Here is a 19,543-nt window from a genome sequence, read left to right on the forward strand (position 1 = left end):
CTCATGCTGTCAAGACAAAGAAGATGCATAATATCGTAAATGAGCATGGAATTATTTGCCAAAGATGACTTCTATGGCTGTGATTTAAGATAAACTGAGGTTTCAGATTTCACTAAGGATTTATTTAAGCTAAGGGAACATGAGTAAATAGCCTAACTGGCAGTTCTGTGGAATACAAGCAAAACATTTGAGAGCTTGACTAGGAGGTGTTGGACAGCTTATCTTTTTTCTTATCTCTTTAGTAAATTTCCACAGAGTGCATGAGTCATAAGGGACACTGGGCAGGAAACGTAAGCATCAGCCTTGCAGCGGTATCTTTCACTTCCTGTTACAAGTGTCTGCCTAGTCTTCAAGGGAGAGGAAACCACACAAGTAATAAGGTTGAGTAAGTAAGATTTTTTAAATATTAACATTTCAATATAGGACAGAAAATGCTTTATCCTGAGAGAAATTGTTAAAGGAATGAATTTAAGTAACAATGTTTTGATTGACCAGAGTTGATTAGACCGTGTGTCTTAGAAACCCTATAAAACCTGTTTGAGTTTTTCTATTCATGTGTGTGGATCGTTGATTGGTACTGGAGGCGGGGAAGAAAGAAGCTGTGAAGAAAAAATAAACGTCAGGGGCTTAATTCGGCTCTGCTTAAAATAAAATCACTGTTGACTGCTTAAATATTTCAGATTATTTTACTGTAGTCTTTTCCTGGAACTGGAAGTTTTTTTTGTTTTTTTTAACTCAAATAGCACAGTAGATACAAGACATAAGATATAAAGATATAATTGCTGCCACAAACAGGACACAGGAGGCTACAGTGTGTGTGTAAGCTTTTAGAGCTGTGTTTATTATAAAGGGGTCGACATTAATTGTGCTGTGTAACTTCAATGTCAACCAGAATCTCAGTATTGTCATGTCCTGACTGCAGCCCTCACTCCAGCCCAGCAGGTGGCGGTAATCCACCTTAAACACATTTCAGAGCCAGTGAACTTAAAGGGAGGGAAAAAAGCGGATTGTGGAGCTCGTTGGGGGCGAGGCAGGGAGTGAGAGGAGAGCTGTGGAAGAAGGTAGTCACGGCTAACTTGAGACAGGACGACAGCAGAGACAACACTCGTTAAAAACACCCGCTATTGATTATCTGTTGTGCCAAGCTGTGGCTGTAAGTATTTGTACTCGTTTCATGGTGACAGAAAAAAGAAACTTGTCTCTCTCTCTCCCTCTTTGTGCTGCTGTGTGACGCACGTGTTTCATGTCCGAATAGCTTGCCGTGATGCCTTCAGCACACAGCTGTTGTTAATCTGTGTGTGTCTCACCATTTTTGTCTTATTTACAGACACTGCCTGACCGTGGTGTGAAAAATGGCCGTAATCCTGCGATTGCAAGGCCTCGATGTGAAAGCAAGTACTGGAGATATACGCTCGTTCTTTAAGTTCTTTCACATACCTGATGGTGGAGTGTACATTGTTGGAGGAAGTCTCAGAGAGGCTTTTATTGCATTCACATCTGAGAGAGATGGCCAGCTTGCCATGCGGCAAACGGGCCAGTCTCTCAAGGGGTCTATGGTGACTCTACACATAAGCAACATGGAAGAGCTGGAGCACAAATTGAAGGCATTGTTAAAGAGGAGGAAACCCTACCCCTCCCAGCTCCCTGTGAAGAGACCTCGGCTGCACCCTGATGTGAATGTGGAACCTTTGAATGCAAAGCCTCGTACCCCCAATGCTGCAAGACCACCACCTACTACTGCATCAAATCTTGATCCCAGAACTGCGAATCTTCCACAGCCTCCTCAACAGGATAATTCAATAATACAATCTTCAAATGACATCGATTCCAGCACTGCCTTTCTTCTTGGGATTTGTACTGTCCTTCAAGGCCTCCAGTCGTCCCATCAAGTAGAAAACAATGAGCCAGTGCCAAGGGTTACTTTCCCAAAGACTCACAGCACAGTTGTGTCCAACGAGGTGAGGACACCAGAGGAAACTCTGAACTCAAAGCCAGGCTACGTCAGGCTCTTCGGTCTTCCAGCCTCAACTACAAAAGAGGTAATCTGCCATTTTTTCAAAGGGTTGACAGTGCAAGAAGCCATAGTGAATGTAAAGTTGGGAATCTCCCACGGCTGCCTTGTGATGTTTGCGAGCGAGCAGGAAGCATGTGAAGCTCTCCTCTTCAACCAACGGTCACTGGACCAGATCTGTGTGGAAGTACGCGGAGCAACTGAGAAGATGTGGACCAGTGCGCTGCAAGAATGTGAAAATGCTTTTGATGATGGGGAGAGAGTCAAACCCAAGCAAAGCCCTCTGAGGGAAACTGCAAACCACAAACAAAACCTTGCTGCACAGCAGGTTAAGAGGCGAAATGTGAACCGGTTGCTATCTAAACCACCAAAAAGACCTGTCGTTGCCTCAGCAACTGCTCTACCAACAACAATGGAGTACACTGTTAAGGTCAGTAATCTCCCCAAAACGTTGACGAAGACTGACATAAAAGAATTACTTGGATGTCCAGGCATTGCACACAAAAAAGTGATGCATCTGCTTGACAAGGAAGGCAACAGAACGGACACCGCTTTTGTTACTCTTAACCGCACTGAGGATTATGAATATGCACTGAATCTAACTGGCTGCCATGTGGGCTCTGATGCCATTGAGGTCTCTTCAGTGACTAAGACAATGATGAGGGAGATCATGGCCAGGACCAAGCCCAGGAGTCTGGAGCCAGACACAAAGAAGAGACCAAATCAGAAGAGGAAATTTCATCCAGTTGAGACACCAGAGGAAGCACAAATCACAGACACAGACCCAGCAGCTCAGACCTGCCTGTTTGTCAGAAACATGCCCGCAGATGTACAGAAAAGTCAAATATCAACCCTTTTTCGCAACTTTGGAGTCAAAAAGGGTAGTGTCGTCTTACTGCTCGACAGTGATGGCAAGGGTATTGGTGAGGCCGTGGTTAAGTTTAAATCACAAAAGCTTGCCGCACTGGCTCAAAGGCTCCACGGTCGGGAGTTTCTGGGAACAAAAGTGCTTCTTACCCACATAAATGTGAAGCAGATGGAGGACATCTTGACAAGAAATGTTTGAATAAGTGGAATGCAGACACCATGGCTAAAGACTGATTCAGAAATCTAAATTACCCAATTAGTTTCTCTCAACCTTAATTCTGTTCAATTAGCAAGTGTTCTCGACAGGTTAAATGTTTATCATTCTCAGTTACTTTCATTTCTACACAATCCCTGTGAATGCTCTGTACATTTTAAAATAAACATTTTTTGACACCGTTTTATTGCCCTTTTTTATTAACCCAACTTTGCAGTGAAAAATCCCGATAACTGTAAACAGCTACATCTCTGCAATGTCAAACGGGATCCTCTTTAAAACTACAAATCTGATCTGACGGGATGGAATCGATCTCAACCACGCAGCCAGGAGGAAACCCAGATACATTTTATAGTGTCATCTTGGGATGGAAGTTATTTGATGCGCCCACTGAAATTTTGCTTTCAAGACCACTTCTGGAGCTGAATTCTGAACCCCCTGGAGCATCTCCCATCATTGTCGAAGTGGCATGGGAACTGAAGAACGTGTTGTTAAGGGACTAGTTTAACTGCTGTCACATTTGGAATTAAAACGCACACAAACATGATTTTCCTGATTACTTTTAATAGAACTGGACCACGGTGGAAAATTAAAAGTGGTCATACACAGCTGCAGAAAACATGCACATCTTCTGTAAAACTTTTCAAGTCTTCAATCTTCTGAATAAGTCAAATGTTAAAAAATTTAGACTACTAGGTAGCAACAGAAAAAAACTATACCTAAAAAATGTACACAAAAATAAAGTTTTTTAACTCCTGGACAGTCATGACTGATGTGCACATAAGACGGCGAGATGAGAAGATGGGTGTGTCACATCTCCTGATGGTCATTTGTAATATCTTGGCGGACCAGAAGAGAACCTGGATGGACCTGCAGAGAGACGACATGCACAATAAACCAAAGGGCAGCACAACTGCAACTCCCATTTTGAGTTTAATGTTTAACAGGAATTTTCTTTAGTTTCCTCCAGTCAACAATTACAGTTACATGCCTTTCTACATTTGAGTGGCGAATGCATCAAATGGGACGACTTGAGAGGGGCCTACATACCTGAGAGACCACTGGAGAATCGATCGTTAGTGCTTGGCAATCTGGAGGGTGTAGAGGAGAAGCTTGTGGAGCTCATTGACAGACTACTCAGACTAGAACCCTGGGGAGGAAACAGAAGACACAGTTTAAGAAGAGACGATGCAAATTGTGCCAAACTCGCTGACTTGTAAAAGTCAGCCAGAGTGACTGATACTATTTATAATTGCATTTAAATAATTGGGCAAGATAAGATTTCATTTTAAATCTTCAACATTTGGTTTTAAATTCAAGATATGACAACAGGATTGTTTTTATTTTCTTCTCCATACCGTTGACACGCTCCTCAGTCTGTACTCCATCAGCACATCTGTTAGTTTCTGTGTCACCTTCAGCACCAGCTGTGCGTCACTCTCATTCTCTATCCGGAAAGTATCCTAAAAACACATTTAAGAAGTTATGGAACGAACAAAACAACACTGACACCTTACTTGAGGAGGAACCTTTTGTTTGAAATGAGACATGTACCAGGTAACTGAGGAGTGTATTAGGAAGACTGCCACTTTCTGGAGCTGCTCCCATCAAGCCTGGCCTCTCCAGAGGCTTGTCCATTGGTCTGTTCATCAAGCCACTCCCCATTGGGTTGGGTCGGTACTTATCAGGATACATTCTACTGGGGCTCTCATCCAGTAATCCACTCCGTCCAAAGCCATCTCTTCCACCACCTGGTCCAAAACCATCTCCAGCTGGGCGATGACCCATACCATCTGGGAAAGGTCTTCGATCCATACCAGAGTCATGGAAATCTTGCCTGCCCGGGTAGCCTCCAAAGCCGGGGTCTCGGAAATCTCCAACTGGATAGTCAGAGAGAGGACCACCCTGAGGAGGATACTCTCCTGGAAACCTCGGTTCAGAGAACCTGGGACCTGTGAGATACATGGTCATTAAATTTAAATAGACATACAGTAATTCAATAGAAAACGGACATACATGCATCAATAATAAAAATGACTTACCAAAGGGTGGTGGTCCTTTTAGTCCCATCCCTGGTGGTGGTGGAGGTTTGATTTTAGGAGCAGCAGAGCCTGTGAAAGAGGAGAAGACATGCAAGACTTTCACACTTCACACAACCAGCCAACAGGAAATCTTCTTTTATGAAACTTATTCATAACAGAGTAACTTACGGAGTCCTTTGAAAGCAGGTACATCATAGGGCTCCTTCAGAATCACCTAAAAGCCACAAGAACAGAAAGATGTCAAATCTTTGAACATTATGTAAAGCCAGTTCAGATATAAATATAACATTTTCAGGCATTATATGAATTTCTTTAATTCTAATTTCTTAGAAAAAGTATAATAGCATTGCTTTGAAGAAACCACTGCCTCCTCAATCATTCCAACAACACAGTGAGGGTTCAGTCAAAAAAATAAATGCAGGCTTGTCCAGCAAAGTAATGATATATATGTATATATATCATCCTAATGTTTGCAGCAATACAAGGCACACAAATACCTACAATTCCTGATAGGCAACATTATAACTTAAATGGCAGAATCAGTAATAAGCCTTCAGGTTAAAGGATATAGCAATTGACCTTGACAGTGGACCTCCAAGAGCATGCTTAATTGTCTTGTGAGTAAGTGTAGCGACATTCTCCAGCAAACATCTTCTTAACAGACATTAATTTCCAATGATCATTATATGGATCCAATATCACCAATATCACCATCTTTTTGACTAAGGAGGTTAAACACAAGACTTCTGTACCACTGCTGCAGTGATGTGTGCATAACGCTCACCTTGAGTTGTCCCCTGCCCTCTGTCTTCTCCACCTCAGCTGCAACTTCTTTAATAGCCTTCCTTACAGCAGGGTCTTTGACGGCCGCTTCCTCTTCATAGTCGACCTTGTCAGGGTGGACCTTTTTCTGTGCGTAAGGCAGAGAAATATACGAATATAGCAAGTAACTGCAACAACACACCTTTGAGGCAAACTAAGAAAACTACAATACTCACCAAGTATCTGAAGCAGTGTTTCCAGCCTTTCACGTGGGCAAGCATATCATGCTGCAAGCGGGACACGGCACAGAGTTTGCACTGGTAGTGTGGGGGGACAGATTTACTGGGGCTGCGGTACTCCCACACATACTGAAGACCTGTAGACACGTGATGATCATTGGTTATCCATTTCAATATAGGAAGAGAAGGAGTTCAAATAGATTTATGTGGGGAAAATAGCCCTTCTGCTTACCAATGATACACTCTGTGACCTCCTTCAACAGTTTACTAAGACAGGGCATGGTCTGGATAGATGCCCCTTTGCTGAACACTGGGAAAACACAACAGTGATGAGCACAGAGCAAAAGCTTTTATAATGGTCCACAAGTGAAATACAAGTGAGATAACAAGGTTCATGTCCCACAAACTCAGCGAGCCACTTTGCATTACATTTCTGGGAAGAAACCGGTATTGTAATCATAGTAAAGAGGACACTGAGGTAAGTAGTGTGTGTTGTTTTTTTACACTACCTGCAGTGTCCAATTAATTTTAATCTGCCTGTATGAATTCAACAACCATAACAAACCCAAACTCCTTGTGTGCTTTTGAAGCCTGGGGGAAGAACAGGGACACAAGTTCTCAGCTAACCCCCAAATAAGGCCTGAACTGGGCTGCAAGGCACCAGCTCCTCCTTTGCCTCTCACTGTGCCAAACATCAGAAGTATCACAGTTCTATCTCGCACTAATGAAGCAGTCCAACTGCGAACGTGCGATAAAAACCCCTGTATAATTTAAAATACTCTGGAAAGCAGGTGACGTTTACTCAGATTAAGGAATAATGCAATGGACACATGATCACTCAAGCCAGTGTAGCACAGGCAACAGAAAAGAATACTGCTTCCAGGAGTTTCAAAACATTTCTTGGGAGAAAAAAAAAAGTGTTTTTACAACCATCATAGCACAAAAAGTGCATTAAATCTCCTCAGCAGCCATCGCAGGCACATGGTTGTATCACTGTATATCTCGCTGTTTAGAGACCATGTGTAGCCAATGCTAATGGACTAATGGAGCACCGGGTGCTGGCCTTCAATGTAGCAACATCTTAGGAGAATGGATTGACCTCTATTTCTATTTTTATTTAAAACCATCTTAATGTGGAAAATTTGATTTTCTAAATAAGAAACGTGTGGCAAGATTCTCAAATGGTTTTGTAAGATAATTTCTGCAGTGACAAACACTGATCTCAAAAGACCGAAACCATAGATGGCACCACAACAGCCTCCAACTCTGAGAGTGTGAGTCTCAACTCAGAGTGGTGAACACGCCACCACCCATGACATGAAGCAGGGAAATCAAGTTCTCAAGCTTCAACTCTCAGCACTGGCAGAAGCTGTGTGTAAAGGACTTACCTATATCAGCAGAATGCTGTCGCTGCTGCTTTCTCTGTCAATGGAGGGAATAAACCCACATGAAGGAGAGAGACACATACAGGCATTAGTGACAGGATGACACTAAGCAGAGGACTGAACTCCTCGTCCATGTCCGCCACACGACATATGCCATAGAGCATTTCCTCCTTCTCCCTGACCCCTGCATCAAGCAGCGACAGTCACAGAGACAGATTATAAATGAAGTCTGGACACAGTAGTCAAAATTCTCATTAAATGAGAATGTACAACAGCAAGAAAGAGAAAAAAAGAACAGAAAAAGTTGATACATGCTAGGACACAAAAGTGCAATATGAAAATATGTGGCCACATTACAGAACATTGAGGTCAAGACCTCAGTATTTCCCCAGGAGAATGAAACTGAGATGTTGCACAAAGTCTGTAGGTATTTTGTCCTCAAACCCAGTGTCAGTCTGTTCTGGAGCCCTGAATCCAAGTTTGACAGATGAAATCAATGAACAAGATATGTGATGACTAAAAATTCACCTTCCTCTGAGGAAGAGAAAGGAGGAGAGTGATACTTCATACACATAAGGATGTAGTTCCTACTGTTTTTTTATCGCCTGAAAGTGGCAACTACCTAGGCTGAGGGCACCTGTCAAACAAGAAAACATGCTCCCAAACATACCCATGCTTCTTGCCTGAAGATGATCGGCAAAGGAAACACACAGAAACAAGCAGCGAATCACAAGGGAAAATACAGCGTGTAGCTCATAAAGATATCTGAAAAGATTTAGAAAACCCTGTGTGTTTTATGAACTAACTTGTATGGCAAATAGACAAAGTTTAAGAGCTGAATTTTTTGCACTGAACCTCATTTGTGTTTAGGAAAAAACAAACATTTCTGGGATAATCCCTCCAAGTACCTTTCTAAACATTAGGCCTTTATGGCCTTACAGCACTCAGAAGTAAAAACTGAGTGGCCTGTCATTGGATATTGGTTCAAAGAACCAAGGTCACACTGAAAGCTCATTGTCAAACCTGAGAAGAAGTTGGAAGTTTAAGCAGTTTCAGAAACACTGAAGAAATGTTTGCATTGTGAAGCCGACAAACTGGATTTTGCAAAACTGGTGCTAAGAAGTTCCTGTAGGCCACAACAGGCCACATATGTGAGACCCAGACCAGCAAGGGTCTTCATAAACCAGTTCAAACACAACCATGCCCGAGAGCACAAAGGCTGGCACCAAGACCACCTGGACTCCTGCCGCCTGGCTCGCCAACAGGCATCACAGCAGCCAGCGTACAATATCATTAGTGTGAAAATAAATGAAATCACGTGTCCTTCATGGAAGATCAGGACAAAACACGTGAGGTAATACGAGGGCAACTGTATTCATTTTTATGTTTATAGTAGTGTATAGTTTGTCGAAACCACGATAGGTACAACCTAAATGTAATCGCGTTACTTACCTTGAAATTTTTCTTTTGATTCGACTGCGGCCCATTTTTTGGTGGAGTCTGGTTGACTGGTGCCTGAGACTCCATTTTCTCAGTTTTTCCACTGTGGAAAATCAATAACATGCCAAATAATTAAAGAGTGAGACACACTTTCATTAGCTTAATGTTGATGATTTATTATCTCTCACAAGACATTTGTTAGCTAGCTACTTGTGCAGTTTCGTTTCACCTCAGGCCCACACAGCCTTACGGTAGGCCAGTTTTTGAAAAACATTACTGTAGCTGTGAAAGCGCCAAGGATCATGTATGTCCACTAGTTAAACAGTAAGATAATGTTCCTCACCTGATCTTAGATATTTTAATACAAACTCCAAGTTCTTCGAGCACAAGTTCAGGAGGACGAACTAGCTCGTATGTGAAAAAACACAATGCCGACAGCCGCTACAGGGAGAATGGGCCGCAGTGCCTTCGCCTGTTTAAAAGGACGTATTTAATGTTATTTTAATTCTGCGCTTTACGACAGAAGTGAATAGACTCTCGTACCTAAACTGAATAAAATGCGTCAGATGTAATGGTGCACTGACGGACATTTCGAGGGAATAACTTAATATTTCTAAGGCACCTGTGCGGACAACTATGCGGTGCGTTCGTTTTGTACACCGGGGTTTGCCGTAACACCTTGCTGGAGCAATATCGAACAAGGTATTAAAAACATTAGTATTTCCAAATACACTCAGGGGCAACGTTTGTATTTCATTCTTAACAATTATAAGTGAGTGCGTAAAATATCTGGAAAAAACCTCTGTATATTCAGTCATAGAGGTGTAATATTGTAAGCCCCACAGCCGTTAGCGCATGTAACCGTTAGTAAACATGTACACACACGGCCAGAGGACCCAAGGCTTCAGCACGAGATTGAATACAGAATATTTTTCTTTTTATATGCATTTATAATTGTTAGCAGGGGGGCTAGGCTTTAGCTCTAGTCACCGAGTGAGTGTTTGATGCCGTGTAAACCTCTGACGGGAGCAGCCAAGACTTTTTTCTGTGGTGAGTAAAATAAAGAACTGTCATACATGATGCTGAATCGGGTGCGAGGCAGCTAGCTACAAGCTAACTGGTGCAGCTGCCCTGTTGTGTTTCCTATTGTATAACATGCTTTGGTATGATTATTCTGGGCAAAAATTTTGCATTTAGTATAGACTGTATGTTTTGTGATGTATGTTTTAATGCTTCAGCCGCCCAGTCCAAATATAAAGGCTATTGTTGTTGAAATCAATACACTAATTCAATCCCATCCTCTCACCTGCACCTGCAGTAGAATAGACAGCAACGATGAAGGCCAAGAAGAAGAAGAGACAGGATGACTTCCAGAAGGTCAAGTTAAAGGTGGGAAAGAAGAAGCCCAAAGCTGATAATGCCACCAACACCAACTTTCGCTCAAAGGGAATCCATCTAACTGAACAGCTGAAGAGAGACACAAGTGGCCCCACCACCCACAGACAGCTCGGTATCAATGTAAGCTCTCCATCTGTGTTTCACATGTCAGCAAACTCACCAGCATTTTATAGAATATTAAAATGTGTCCTCTTTATCCCCCTTTCCTCCTACTTCACCAGGACCTCCTGTCTCAGCTCCACCATTACAACGCCAATGTGAAGCATAGTGCCTTGTTGGGTTTGAGAGAGTTGCTGCCCCTTAATCCATCTCTGTTAGAGCAGCATCTCTCTCGTCTGCTTTCTGAAGTGGCAGCTGTTTTCACAGACAAGGATGGCAACGTTCGTGTGGCTGCTACACGCGTGCTCAAGTAAGTGAAGCAAAAATCTAATACAGCTATACAGTATAAAGAACACTTGCCTTTTGTTTCTTTATCAAATAACATGGGCTGAAATGCCTTGCTCCTTCCAGGTTCATTGCACAGTCTGTGCCTGCAGAGCGAGTGGCTCCCTTCTTCCCTCTCCTCAGTGCCCATCTGTCTTGTGCCATGACCCACATTGAGACAGGCATCCAAGAGGATGCTATGAAGGTCCTCGATGTGTTGCTGGAGCACTACCCTTCTCTGCTAGCATCACGGCCTGCCGTGCTTCTCACCAACTTCCTGGAGTTGATTTCTCACAGACAAAACAGCGGAGGAGCCAAAAAGGCCCAGGATGCTAAGGGACGGACGTGGGCGTTGTCGGTTAATCCTAGCAGGGTTGTGACAAGCCAGCAGTGGCGGCTCTCTGTGCTCCTTAGGTATGGAGGCCATGTGCACACAGATTCAGGAGGGATTTGTTAAATTATAATTCTAGCTGCTAACCTCTTGTTTTGTGTCATTTTGACTTCAGGCTTGGACGCTTTCTGCAGGCAGTAGTTGAGGAAAGACCAGTGGAGGAAGGTGACATATTTGACCCAGCTGAAAGAGTGTTTGGCTCCACTGGAGAGGGAAGGATTACACCTCTTCATCTCATTTGGGAAGAGCTCACCTACAGCAAGGTCGGCGTTAAGGTGTATGAGCATTCTGGGGCTAAACCAACTCCACGGTCCACCTTTAGACTCAGGTACTATAGATACAGTACGATATAGGAGGTATAATTTAGGTGAACGTGTGTCATAATAATAACTAACCTTGTTTCAGTCGAATCTAAACAATTATATTTCATGTTTAACATATTCTTAATTTTAATCTGTCATCGTGTAGACCAGATGTGGACCCAGGACCCGCAGTGGGAGAGGGTCTGGATTCAGCTGAGGCTGTTAAGAGCTTCGCAGCCACACTGGTGCCTCTTCTGCTCGAAGTGTGGGTAGAAGCCACCACCAGCGACTGTCCCTGGAACAGCACCGAGGGTTCTCACCTGCTCACCCCAGACGCCATGTCAGTAATGTTCCAGGTGTTGTCTATTCTGCAGCTGCTGAGAAAACTGGCACCGCAGCAGGATCACCAGGACGCACTGGTGAGACAAGGAGTACACTAATACCATGCATTGTTTTTTTTTGTACAAGAAAAGATTTTACTAAATGTTTTTTTCGTGTAGGATGCATGGTTCTATAAAGAATACCTTGGAGATTTCAAGCAGCACTTCATGAAAAACTTTCCTTATGGTACTCGGGACACACCGAAACATAGAAAGAAGGTTGATCTTAAAAGGTAAGGACCATGTGGGTTCAGTTAATCATTGTTATGCACATAATGTGAGAGGTGACGAAAATAATTACAAGTTGTGGCATAGTGTCTTTGATCAAAATCAAATTTTCATGTTTTGATCATCACTGTATAATCTACGTAGGATCTGTAACCACACCTACTGTTTTGAAGACCTCAATGAACTGTAACTAGTATAACCGTCCTTTAGGAGTAAGCAGACTGCAGCTGTCCCAGGACAGACAGTCGAGCCTCTGGCCCTGAACATCACACTATGTCAGGTCATGGTGTCCCTCAGCCAGAGGCAAGGACTCGGCAGAGAGACAGATGGAGACTGGCTGGCGCCTCTGAGGACATTTGTCCAAGACACTCTGGGCAGTGGAGGGAAACTGAGCTACAGGCAGCTCCACATGCTGCTTGGTACAGTGTGGAAGATGGTGTTCACTCAGAGGAGCAAAAGTAAGCAATTGTTGTGTATGAAGTGAGTAAGTGAATCTGATTATAATAAACACAAAAGCAAACTGAAGGGATTAAGGTGCTTTATAACAAGATTATGGGTTGGTGTTGGGATAGTAGTTTGTAAACTAGAAGATATTGGGTTTCTGACCACTCTTGAACATCAATTAGTGTTGGAATACAGAGCTATTTAACACTTGTTTTAATTTATCACCTACTGCAGCTTTAATATCTGTTTGTGTGTTTGTATTTGTGCAGCAGTGACAGAGGACCTGTTGGCAGCTGTGCACGTCTACTATAGGCAGATGCACCTGACACTACAGACACGATCTCTGCTGCTGTCTTTCTATAGCAAGCTCTACCTGCAGGAGCAAGGACAGACACACATAGCAAGGTAAATTCAGCCATTGTTGCTGCGACATGTGAGATCTTCAAACAGGACTTTTATACAGCTAAATGGTGTAACAATAACGGCAGCAGTAGCCCTATATTATAGGGCACCTGTTTTAAATAAGAAATCAGATTTCTATTATCAAAAACTCAGCTTTGACTACAGGATTTGAGTCAGGAGAATTCATTTTTGAAATATTTTTTAGCAGATGAATGTTAAATATTTGATAACAAAACTCTCTACTGCTTGAAACTACCAAACCTTGGTAGCAGTTATTAAAGCTATGCATCATAGATATAAAATGAAGCTTGTTTATGCAACCACACTACTTATTTATCACAAATCAGTAAGAAATTATTTTGGGTGGGTTGTTTTCAAGAAATTTGACATTTCCAGAATGTCCACCATGCTTTGTCCTGTAAAAAAAAAAATGTAAGCACAGACCAGTGACTGCTGAGGGAGTAGTTTGCTCATCCAATCAAGTGCAGGGAGGGTTTTTTATGATCATGTGTTGTACAGTCTACATGAAACAATTCATCCCAATAATTCTAGTTTTTGTAAATAAAGTGGATGGCACATAATTTGAATCAGTGTCTATCAGTGTCAGGCCTATAAGGATGTAACAAACCCTTATACATTCTTATTTACTGTAACTGTGGCTGCAATTTAATTCACGTGCACCTCTGCATGTTATCCAACTGTCTGTCCCTCTGAAGGAGTAAGGTGCTGTGTCGTTGGTTGGCAGCTCTTCCTTTGCAGTTGTCCCAGCTGGGCCACCGTAACCCTGCCCTCTCTGCACAACTCATCCTGTCCATCCAGGCTGCCGCTTCTCGAGGACACAAAGACCTGCTGAACAGTCTGCAGACACATGCCTGCAGGCTCTACGGTACACACACACGATTAGAGGGAAAAACAAAGAGACGGCGTTGGTAGACTTTGGGGCAACTTGTAACAGAAACGTTTTTGTGATGCCACATATAATCATTTATATTAAGACAATTATATCACAACCAGGTTTTTAAAGCAAGTTGTCACCAACCTGTGGCACCTGTGGCACCTCTAGACACACCCCAGTCAGCGATGCCCGATCAGATGTTTTCCATTGACTGGAGGCTCTGTGGGTGAGGGTGAGGGTGTGGTAAGAGGTGGAAAGTTTGAAACTTCAATTCTGAAGAGATTTGTAGTAGTCTTGAGGACTAGGGACTTGTCTTGCTCTTTATCTGGATTAGTAACTGCTGTTCCAAGATTCAGTAAATGCAAGCCCTGAGTTTAGATGTTTCTTATTTCCAGCGCTGAATTAGTGAAAATATTTGTATCTATACTTTGTGGAAAAATATGTAATTATTTTCTTATGCATAAACATTCATACAATGGTCAGATTACTGAAGAGAAAACTGTTACTAAGCCAAGAGACCACCATAGAATCCCTAGGGGGCGCTGTAGCTCCATGTTTCCAAACCCAGACAACTTTGTGAAACTGAGGTGCAACCAGAGGCAGACAGCTGTAATGAGACCATACCCACTGCTCTGAGGATGGTCAGATAGTTAGGCTGGTGTGTTACAGAAGGGGGCCAGGAGAGGAGGGGGGCAGCGATCGGATAGAAACTGCCGCAGAGCCAGCAATTCACCATCACAAGACTCCTTTTGTCTGGGGGCTTCTGACATCAGCATGTGCGTCAGAGACAGACAGAACACCGCGCACACACACACACATTATCTGAGCCCTCACTGTAGTGGCTCTGCCTGCCTGTCTGTCTCTTTTTTACTAGTCAGAACATAGCCTGGTCTTCCTGGTATCGCTTTAATTTTCTTAATAAAGCTTTATGTTATATCCCCAGAGGGCGCAGTGCATTGCTGTCTTTATGTAATTACATGTGGTGTGTGTGTATCTGTGTTTGTGTGTGCGTGTGTGTGTAAAGATCCGGAGGAAGGAGTTGTGGTGCTGCTCCCCGCAGAGTCCCAGCAACGAATGGTGCAGCTGCTCTACTTCCTTCCCAAGATGTCTCAGCCCCTTCTGGCCAATCTGAGCTCCTGCTGCACAGCTGGACGAATCTCAGCTGGCCTGGCTGCCTCTCTGATTCGTATCGTACACCTTAGGTGAGCTTTAACTCGCCATACACCTGCAGGAGGCCACGTTAAACTTACTGGCCTGTGTGTGTGTGTGTGTGTGTGTGTGTGTGTGTGTGTGTGTGTGTGTGTGTGTGTGTGTGTGTGTGTGTGTGTGTGTGTGTGTGTGTGTGTGTGTGTGTAAGGCGAGATTTTTCCAGCACTCTAGCCTGTGACCATCAGATGGCAGTATTACGCTTTCACAGATGACTTCCTGACATTTTATCTGGTTTCTTACCTGCCTGTTGGCAGGTGCTGATGTGGACGCCCTGTACATTTGATATTTAACTTACTGGTGACAATAAATTATTATTATTATTCTGTTATGCACCCGCAGATTACCTAACCCCATAGTGGTGTGCGTGCATCTGTGTGTCTGACCTTTTGCTTGTGTCAGTGGGGCAGTGTTATACAAAGTTTGAGCGTAGGGAGTGCTGAGTTCATACGGGATGTGAATGAGTATAACGGGTGTAATACAAAGAGCTCTTTGGGAGGCAGGAATGCAGAGAGTCGTCATGGAGTATTGAGAAGACAGTTCTCTGCATGTGCCTCCCGGGCTTCACAAAACACACTTGTTGTTCACATGCATTTCCTACTGTTACAGATTTATCCCTTCCCTCAAGACAAGGAAGGATTTTTCATAACTATGTGCTGTTACAAAACATTCACAAAAACAGAGTAATGCGAAGAGATTACAATAAGGATTGCATGAGCAATATGAAAATTTAATGTAAGCATTGAGTCCATGAAGTGTAATATTCTGAAAATGGGCGTAAATCACAAGCTGTAGAAACATCTGATTCTCCGTTTTTATGTTCTCTAGGTCATCTCTGAGTAACTGGTCCGTCGGGAGCCAGGAAGCAGCTCTGCAGGACATTGACTACATCAGCTTCCTGTTCTCCACCCTGACGGGCTTCTCATCCGACAAGCTCGCTACCCTGCAGGACGCTGACGACGAGAGCGTCCTGCCTCCCTCCCCTCTCTCACCCCTCAGCCTCTACCCTACCCCGCTGGAGCAGTTCACACACCACTGGGATGTTGTTGAGGTGTGTTCACTGCACATCGTCTTTTCCTACACCTACCACAAACGTTACATGCATTTCAACTCTTACAAACTAGGAGTCTAGGAGGTGAAGAAAAGACGTTGTTTTGAAAATTGAAAAGTGTTGATATTCTGGACACAGCTGTGGTCTTTCAGTCCCCCCTGGTCCCACTATGTCTCTCATAAAGAGCTCAGAGGGTGGAAGCTTTATCGTGGCCACTCCGGCTGAGAGGGGAACCTTTATCGCGTTGCGCAGGTTGGAGATGCGTGGTTATCGGGCACAGCGGATATGCACAAATGCTAATGAGAGCCCATGGCATGATGGGAGTGTGACATTTCTGCGCAGAAATTACAGTTAAATGTAACTATGCCCTGGGGCAGGTGTGTGTGAGTGTGTGAGCAAGTGGGGGGCTTATAATCACTAATTCAGCTCCTCAATTAAGCCCTCAGATCCTGCCTCTCTCATCTCCCTGTCTGAGTCAATCACAGGCAAGTGGAGGGAAGGAGGAGGGAGGGGACACATGGTGGCGAGTGGGGTGGGGCGGGGGGGCATTAAGGGACGGACTGTGTCAACTCTGGTTCGACTAATGAGACAGGATTGTTTTTAATGACGGCGAGAATGCCAACAGGTGCACCATTGTGACACACACTGGCTCGGACTCACTCCTGCACTTCAGGACACACGCACACACGCACACACACACACCTCAATTTGATAAACGCTAATGAAAAATTTGATTTGGATTTGAAGTTAATGAGGAAAAGCTGAGCCTTATTTTTCACTTTTAAAAAGTTTGTGGCAGCTTCTAAGGCCTGAAAACCATCTCATCTCCATCGCAGCGAGAATTAAATTTAGATGCTGTTTCAGTGACTCTTTTGTTCGGTGAAAGCACGATGAATTGAAGGCCTCACACTATCCAGACAGGAATGTAGAGACACTCTCGTTGTCTTTCTTATGCTCTAATGCTCTGTATATTTACAGCAGTAATGCATTTCATCTGATGAATGCAGGTAAAAGTTCAATCAACATTCTGCCATTGTTTATGTCATAAAACACTGAAGATTTCCCAATACAGATTTTGAGCAGTTTCAACCAGCTGCTGCTGCATAACAAAGCTCTCTCCTGTAACCAGTTCATCTTGTCCGCTTCCACAGGCATAACAATCTAAGGTGTTGTCTTTAAAATTGCAAGCAGAGGTATGTTAGACATGGGCTCTATAGCTCAGTGGTTAGAGCACTGGTCTTGTAAACCAGGGGTCATGGGTTCAAATCCCATTAGGGCCTAGTTTTTACTTTTTTAGTCCTTAGCGGAGACAAACAAACACCTGAAACCTCTAATCAATTATTAAAGACACTCACATGTGATCCACAAGAGGTAGTTCGACAGATTTAATACTGCTTGCATTTAGATTGATGTGTGAATATCTTCATGCATGGTTGAACCTGATCACATCAGAGAGCTTAAAAATGGTTTCTTGGTAACAGCATTCCCACTTCAGCTTAGCATTTACAGTATGTGTAGTAATGGTCTAGTATTGGAGGAGCAAATGATTGGTACATTTTTGGATGTATCAGCTTCCTATAACCCAGTGGTTCCCAAACTTTTTCTGTGGGGCCTCCCTTTTATAGACAACAATGATTTTAAGCTACCCACCCCACCCATACACATACGTCTTTTGCTTGCAAACTCTGTAGAATTTATTTTTAACATTGTCTGTAATTAATACAGAACTGCACCTTTAGTGTGACATCTGTGGACAACCTAAATAAGGAACAACTTACTGCATCATGAGTCTACGGTGTAGCAGTTTAGTGAAGTGACTCAGTTGACTACTCAGCTGACCACAGTTGAGTAGCTGTTTTTCTAAAGAAATCTACAGGCTTCCCTTTGTGGTTCTGGATGTGTAGTCTCCATGACGTGTCTTTTTCGGCTTAATACTGTCTAATAAGCCAGTTTTAGAACTAATAATTTGAGACACAGAAAACACTGTGGTTTCTCTTCATTACCCATCATTTTACTGGTGAAGCTGAGGGCGGGATATGCCTCGTCACATTTTCTCGTCTTTGTTTTGGCTGTATGGTAGCCTTCCCCCCACCCAGAACTCTTTAAATCTCTCTCTTCTTTTGTCAGCATAAATCAATGAGTTCTATTGAAAGAGAAAATATGTTTGATCTTGTTAATTTAACTGTGTCATTCTTAGGAAGTCTGCCACTGTCTGGAAACTCTCGGTTCGAAGTCTCAGTGCTTTGACATCCTGCAAAATGGCATCTGCCAATACCTGGTAAGAAACCTTTTTCTTCATGCAGGATAAAATAGAAAGAGGACAACCACGGTACTGAAGAAGCAACCTGTGTATGTTTCAGACTAAGTTGGGGGTTGTTCCGGACAGTATGGCGGCAGGGCTTCTCAGAGCTGTATCCAGATTACTGGACCTATCCGTCCTGCCGATAGAGCCCGTGGTGCGCTTCTTGTCTCAGTGCTGCCTCAGCCTGTTGGCTCTGCTGATCACTCTGCAACAGGAGTTACCTGCTGAAACCAATCACAAAAGGTGTGTGTCGAATCACCACAACCATTTTCTGATCCGTCTTTAGAAATGATCTCCTGTTGATACCAAATCTTGAACTTTGCTGGATTTAAATCACCTTTGTTTCACACTTTCAGGGAGGCAATATGGGGCGCTTGTGTGTCAGCGCTGAGCACCGTTCCTCGCCTGCTGAGAATGGTCCTGCAGTTGATGCGTGTTGGAGATATGAACGAGGAAGAGCTGCCCCAGCTCGGACAGATCCTGTCGATGCTGCTGCAGCACGCGCCGCTCCACAGCCAGCTGCTGGCCAACGCCGCTCTGCTCCAAGAGATCATTCAAAACCTCACGGTAAACGGGTCAGACAGGGGATGGATTTTAAGGTTTGGATGGAAAGACGGAGTATGTAAACCTGATTTCTCTCTGCATGTGTGTATTTCAGAGGTACTCCCGCGGTCCGACCAGGGAGCAGTGGTTGACAGACTTACTCTACTATTACAGCGTCACTGTGGCTCACAGCTCTTCTGCTCGTCGGGGAAACATGGGCCTTCGAGACATTTACTGACCGACGCACTCACCAGACCCACCTGGTGTGTTCCAACATTTTACAGCCTCTTTTACAAACCCAACACTCACAGAGCTCTGTAGGGATGAGCACATACAGCAGAACTTTCAGACAGGAATACAGTGAAGAAGTGTCTTTTCTTTTTTTATTCTGTGTGGCAACGAATTCCACATTCTTCTATAAAGAGCTCAATTTTTTCTGTATCTTAAGCTGCCTCTTTATTGCTTCATTCTTGGCCTGGTAATTATTTGTAGGAGTTTTGTTGTTGTTGCTGAACATTGTCCAGTGCTTACTGGGGACACCTGCCAACTTTTGATAAAAACAAAAAAAGCAAAAAAAAAGGCAAAATAAAGTTAAATCCAAGCTGCCTTTCGTGTCAA

At 43.5% G+C, this 19,543-nt stretch overlaps 3 protein-coding genes across 5 annotated transcripts; 2 read left to right on the top strand and 1 right to left on the bottom strand.

Moving 5' to 3' along the window:
* The first annotated feature begins 999 nt into the window (after positions 1–999).
* Positions 1,000–3,276, top strand: rbm12ba (RNA binding motif protein 12Ba). Its single transcript, XM_084357481.1, has 2 exons — positions 1,000–1,153; positions 1,328–3,276. Exon 2 carries the CDS (start codon positions 1,353–1,355, stop codon positions 3,075–3,077), a length of 1,725 nt encoding a protein of 574 aa, XP_084213607.1. The 5' UTR covers positions 1,000–1,153; positions 1,328–1,352; the 3' UTR covers positions 3,078–3,276.
* A 360-nt stretch (positions 3,277–3,636) lies between these two features.
* On the bottom strand, positions 3,637–9,533 carry LOC311259999 (uncharacterized protein). Of its 2 annotated transcripts, XM_084357483.1 has the most exons (12): positions 9,304–9,533; positions 8,973–9,063; positions 7,524–7,557; positions 6,368–6,445; positions 6,133–6,272; positions 5,919–6,044; positions 5,303–5,348; positions 5,135–5,203; positions 4,647–5,044; positions 4,451–4,555; positions 4,143–4,242; positions 3,637–3,962 (listed from the first exon to the last, which is right to left on the bottom strand). In XM_084357483.1, exons 2-12 carry the CDS (start codon positions 9,045–9,047, stop codon positions 3,919–3,921), a joined length of 1,215 nt encoding a protein of 404 aa, XP_084213609.1. In that variant the 5' UTR covers positions 9,048–9,063; positions 9,304–9,533; the 3' UTR covers positions 3,637–3,918. The 2 variants fall into 2 exon arrangements, with proteins under 2 accessions (XP_084213609.1, XP_084213610.1); XM_084357484.1 differs by lacking the exons at positions 7,524–7,557; positions 9,304–9,533.
* On the top strand, positions 7,591–19,531 carry tex10 (testis expressed 10). Of its 2 annotated transcripts, none has more exons than XM_084357473.1 (16): positions 7,591–8,874; positions 10,279–10,478; positions 10,580–10,767; positions 10,869–11,195; positions 11,288–11,500; positions 11,641–11,893; positions 11,975–12,087; positions 12,293–12,540; positions 12,796–12,931; positions 13,645–13,814; positions 14,848–15,025; positions 15,858–16,080; positions 18,278–18,358; positions 18,441–18,625; positions 18,739–18,949; positions 19,041–19,531. In XM_084357473.1, the coding sequence occupies exons 2-16, from the start codon at positions 10,296–10,298 to the stop codon at positions 19,161–19,163; spliced, it is 2,832 nt and encodes a 943-aa protein (XP_084213599.1). In that variant the 5' UTR covers positions 7,591–8,874; positions 10,279–10,295; the 3' UTR covers positions 19,164–19,531. The 2 variants fall into 2 exon arrangements, with proteins under 2 accessions (XP_084213599.1, XP_084213598.1); XM_084357472.1 differs by lacking the exon at positions 7,591–8,874 and adding an exon at positions 9,638–10,010.
* The last annotated feature ends 12 nt before the right edge of the window (positions 19,532–19,543 follow it).

This window comes from Pagrus pagrus, assembly GCF_965226575.1.
Source record: "Pagrus pagrus genome assembly, chromosome: 7".
NCBI lineage: Eukaryota > Metazoa > Chordata > Actinopteri > Spariformes > Sparidae > Pagrus > Pagrus pagrus.